Source organism: Plectropomus leopardus, chromosome 9, assembly GCF_026936395.1.
Source record: "Plectropomus leopardus strain MGB_pleo_1.0 chromosome 9, ASM2693639v1, whole genome shotgun sequence".
Classification (NCBI taxonomy): domain Eukaryota; kingdom Metazoa; phylum Chordata; class Actinopteri; order Perciformes; family Serranidae; genus Plectropomus; species Plectropomus leopardus.
The window spans coordinates 14,099,752-14,103,754 of record NC_142184.1 but is presented as its reverse complement, the minus strand read 5'-3'; the positions used below and the strand labels follow the sequence as shown (position 1 = coordinate 14,103,754).

The window sequence follows — 4,003 nt, the reverse complement described above, 5'->3', positions numbered from 1 at the left end:
TAAGATTCAGAGCCGTTTATTGGTGACAGTATTCAATTAAAACACGTTTTTCCTGAGTGTAAACACACCGCCTCTCACTTTGTTTACATTGTGGGTGGAGTAAAACAGCCTGAGGCTTTATCCTAACACATTGTAAACTGTCTTTTGAAACATACTTAGACCAAACACACACTGACATCGAGCTGTCATTCACACTCTACTTAATGTTTAATCTCCCTATTGCAGAGAAAGGTAATAAATACTTCAGTGGGATTATAGCTGTGTGTCACATCAGTTTATGGTTGTATTTTTTAAGTCAAAACTGGCTGAATACTTCTTACTGTCTCCACTTTACTGTCCAATTAATGGCAGCTTGCACAAATCATCATTATTAATATTGTAAAACATAATATTTATATTCATCCTGTGCTGAGGTGTTTATTTTCTGTTTTTCACACAAAAAGGTTTTAGCAAATATTTGTATTACTTTCTTACTGTTTGTATATGAAGCCCGTGATTTGTTATCTATTGTACTATTGTTTGGAGCATCATGCATTTAGGCATCTTAATAGACTAACAACTACACTTGAAGTACTGGGTGATATTAAGGTGTCATATATATGAAGGTAGCAGCCTACAGATGTCAGACTTAATAGGAATATTTGTTCCAGTGTGCATTTATCACGTAAGCGGCTGTGTTTCCTCACTGTGTACTATCAGCATGCCAGTGCTGTTTGTTCTACGTCTACAATATGTGTCAGAGTGTAATAATGAACGATGCTGTAACAGTCTAAGAATAAATTAACCCTTTAAAACCTGGATGGACATCAGTTTTCTTGTACAGCGTTTTGCAAGTAGGCCCATTTAAACCTTTGAAATGAGATTTCTTTCAAAAACATTTTAAAAAAGGCAATTGGCAACTTGGTATGAAATGTCCCACAAATTGGAAAAAAACTATTAAAAGATGACAAAAATATGACCTAAAATTCAGATAAAAAAGATACAAAAGGGCATTTTATTAGAATATTATCAGATGACAAGGAAAAAATATCAAGAAAACTATATCTGTCCATCCATTTTAATCTGCTCATCTGGGTTCAGGGACGGGTTGCAGGGCAAGCAGACTGAGCAAAGTACTCCAGATGTCCCTCTCCCTAGCAACACTTCCCAGATGTTCCTGGGGGACCTTGAAGTGTTCCCAGGCCAGATGAGATATTTAATACCTCCAGTATGTTTTGAGTCTGCCCTGGGGCCTCCTACCAGTTCAGGAAACTATAGTAAAACCATATGTGTAATAATTGCAATTATATATTTAAAATTAGATCACAGAAAAATATTGTTTTACTGTTGTATATATTTAGTATTTTATTTTAGCACTTTTTCAGCTCATTTTCTACATTTACTTTATTTGGTGCTAATTTCAGGAAATTTACTTGCAACTTTTAACAAATTTCTTGCTAATTTTTGGGTGGTTTGTTGTTAGGTTGATCATTGCCTTCTTTCCATGTTTTTTTTTTTTTGGTTTTTTTTTTTTTTTTAAGAAATCAAGCCAATTTGCTCAGGTTTCAAAGGGTTACAGACTACTGTGACAATTCTTCATACAACCAGCTGATCATCCTCTTCTCTGCAAAAAGAAGCTGGTTAAATACATCATAGTGTTTAAAAAAATAAAGCTATAAAAATAAGGTGATATTTCACAGCCTGAAGAGCACTTGTGCTGTTCACAGTATTGAAGCGAGGCACGGCCCCAATGAGTCCCCTCTCATCGACCCTCACAACCCTTGCTCCAGCCCCAGAGCTGTACCGAGCATCGCCCTGACTTTGCAGAGCCCCAGAGAAGCGCGCAGACTCAGCCAGGAGCAAGGCTGCGATGAATGGACGTCAGCCCAGTAATGCAGCATCTCCCTGGGCGGGATGTGGTGAATGGAAACCATGGCCTGGTAGCAGCAGCGCCCGTATGGCACACCTGGGCCGCCAGAGAAGAGTGGGCAGTGCGAGGGCAGCACTCCAGCTGTCCGGGCGCACAGACCAACAAACACATCCTCAGGGGGCAGAGGTGTAGATAAAGGTGATGCAGAAGCTGCCAGGGAGATCTTGAGCAGTGCAGAACGAGACAGAACATATGCTGTACCACTGCAATAGTCTGGGAAGACAGAAGGGGGGTAGGCCCCTGAAGGGAGGTAGTGCTTGCTCTCCGGGTCACGGTCCGGAGCCACATGGAGGTGCACCCTGCCAAGGTACAAGTCTCCTTGTTCGTAAGGGTTTCGGCTCTTGTTCAGGAAATGCAGAAGGGCGCTGGGATTGAACAGGACATCATCATCCACTTTGGCCATGAAGTGAGCCTGAGGGCAGAACCGGCGGGCCCAGCCCAGCATGGACAGCGTTTTCAGGGTGAGGTTAGAGTAGGTGTCCAGAAAACGTCCCTGGATCAGGTCTCCTCGCTCTCTGGCCTCCTCTATGAGCAACTTGGCCAGTCCTGGATCAGAGGCAACACCCACCATGAACAGGGTCATGACCCGGAGGCCCCTCACCTCCACCTCCCCTCCCCAGGTGTCCCTGATGGCTTGGCGGGCCCTCTGATTGGCAGGAGCTGAGGTGACCATGGTGATGAGGTAAGGCTTGGCGCGCTGGCACACGAGCGGGCTGGGCATGAGCAGGAACTCCTCGGGTCTGGTGGGAGGGACGCTTTGCGGGGGGATGATGCCTGCGTGCGGCTCCACCACCGTGTTCATGCCCATGGAGGTGACCCATAACTCGATGAAGTCAATGAAGAGCACAGCAATCAGGGCTGCGCTCGCTATCGCCACGCACACATAAGGCAAAAAACCAAGCCGGCTCCCTCGCTTTCCAAACCGGGGTTTACATATCCACAGTCCCCGTCCGACCATGACCAAGCTCCGCTACCACTGCGCAGCTCTGAAGACTGCTACACGAAGCCCGTTTTTCCTTTTTTTCCCCCTTATCTGCACGACTAAAATCACTCTGCTATCATTGCGTTTCCTCCTCTGTGATTTTCTTGTTGCAGTTATCCTCCGTGGTGCAGACACGCAGCAGCAGCCAGAGGAGAGTGTCGGTGAGGATGCGGTAAAAGGAGCTGGTCCTCTTGTGTTGATGCTGCGGCTCAGTCCGTTTCACAAAAGTGGGATATGCAGCTGCGCAAATGAGGCGGTCGATTCGGCAGCAGCCCGGAGCTATCTCTGTCCTGATACTTTAACAAAACGTGGAGCTACTTTGAGGTCGATTGCTGCACAGAAAACGTGCCAAGTGATCATAATTATCCTTGTGTGAGATCAGATGCCATCTGGTTTTGATGAGCTCGGTCGTTTTCTGTTTACCAGGCTGCGTGCAGCGATGTAGTCTCTGGTTTATCCACTAAGAAAGCTCCACTATTTCGGTTAAAATGTACAGGGTAGGTTTCAGCATGTCAGTACAAAAACACCGCAGTTCCACTTCCTGTGTTCTGCTGTCAACGGTAAAGTGAAGCTGGTAAGCAGAGCCTCGGCCCTGGAGGCAAAAAAAGCAGTGCCGCCCCCAGAAATTTTTTATGGGGGTGGCCACATGGGGCCCACTGAAAATCTAAACCAAAAGCCTTAATTCAGTTTCAGGAATTTGAAAATTCTGATGTCTTGAACATCTATTGCCATGCTTCTTGGAATGTTATTACAACAGAAGTTGCGTAACATCACTCAATGAAAACGCAGTCATCTCACAATTGTATTTTATTGTCATTTTGAAAAAAAATGCTTAAGTTTTGCACAAATCTATAATGGAAACTTGCTTAGTATGAGAGTTTATGATATAATTTGAAGGATTTTCCTTTAAAAAAAACATGTATAGATTCATATAGAAGTTATCCCTCTCAATAATCACTGATAACCCACCACAAATGTGTGACAGTATATTTACTGCAGAGACTGCACGATAATCTCTACAGACGACACCACTTTTGTGTGTTTTTGAAGCGTAAATGAAATTGCCAGAAGCAAAAAGCTATTGTTAGACTACACACAAACTACATCGCGGT

The 4,003-nt window shown here is 44.2% G+C and overlaps 1 protein-coding gene across 1 annotated transcript; it reads right to left on the bottom strand.

Moving 5' to 3' along the window:
• Nucleotides 1-3,454, bottom strand: b3galt4 (beta-1,3-galactosyltransferase 4). The gene has a single exon (XM_042492219.2). It carries the CDS (start codon nt 2,865-2,867, stop codon nt 1,752-1,754), a length of 1,116 nt encoding a protein of 371 aa, XP_042348153.1. The 5' UTR covers nt 2,868-3,454; the 3' UTR covers nt 1-1,751.
• Between the last annotated feature and the right edge of the window lie 549 nt (nt 3,455-4,003).

Excerpts from the sequence above, each read along its gene's own strand:
- b3galt4 (XM_042492219.2), bottom strand. The coding sequence starts at position 2,867 with ATGGTCGGACGGGGACTGTGGATATGTAAACCCCGGTTTGGAAAGCGA.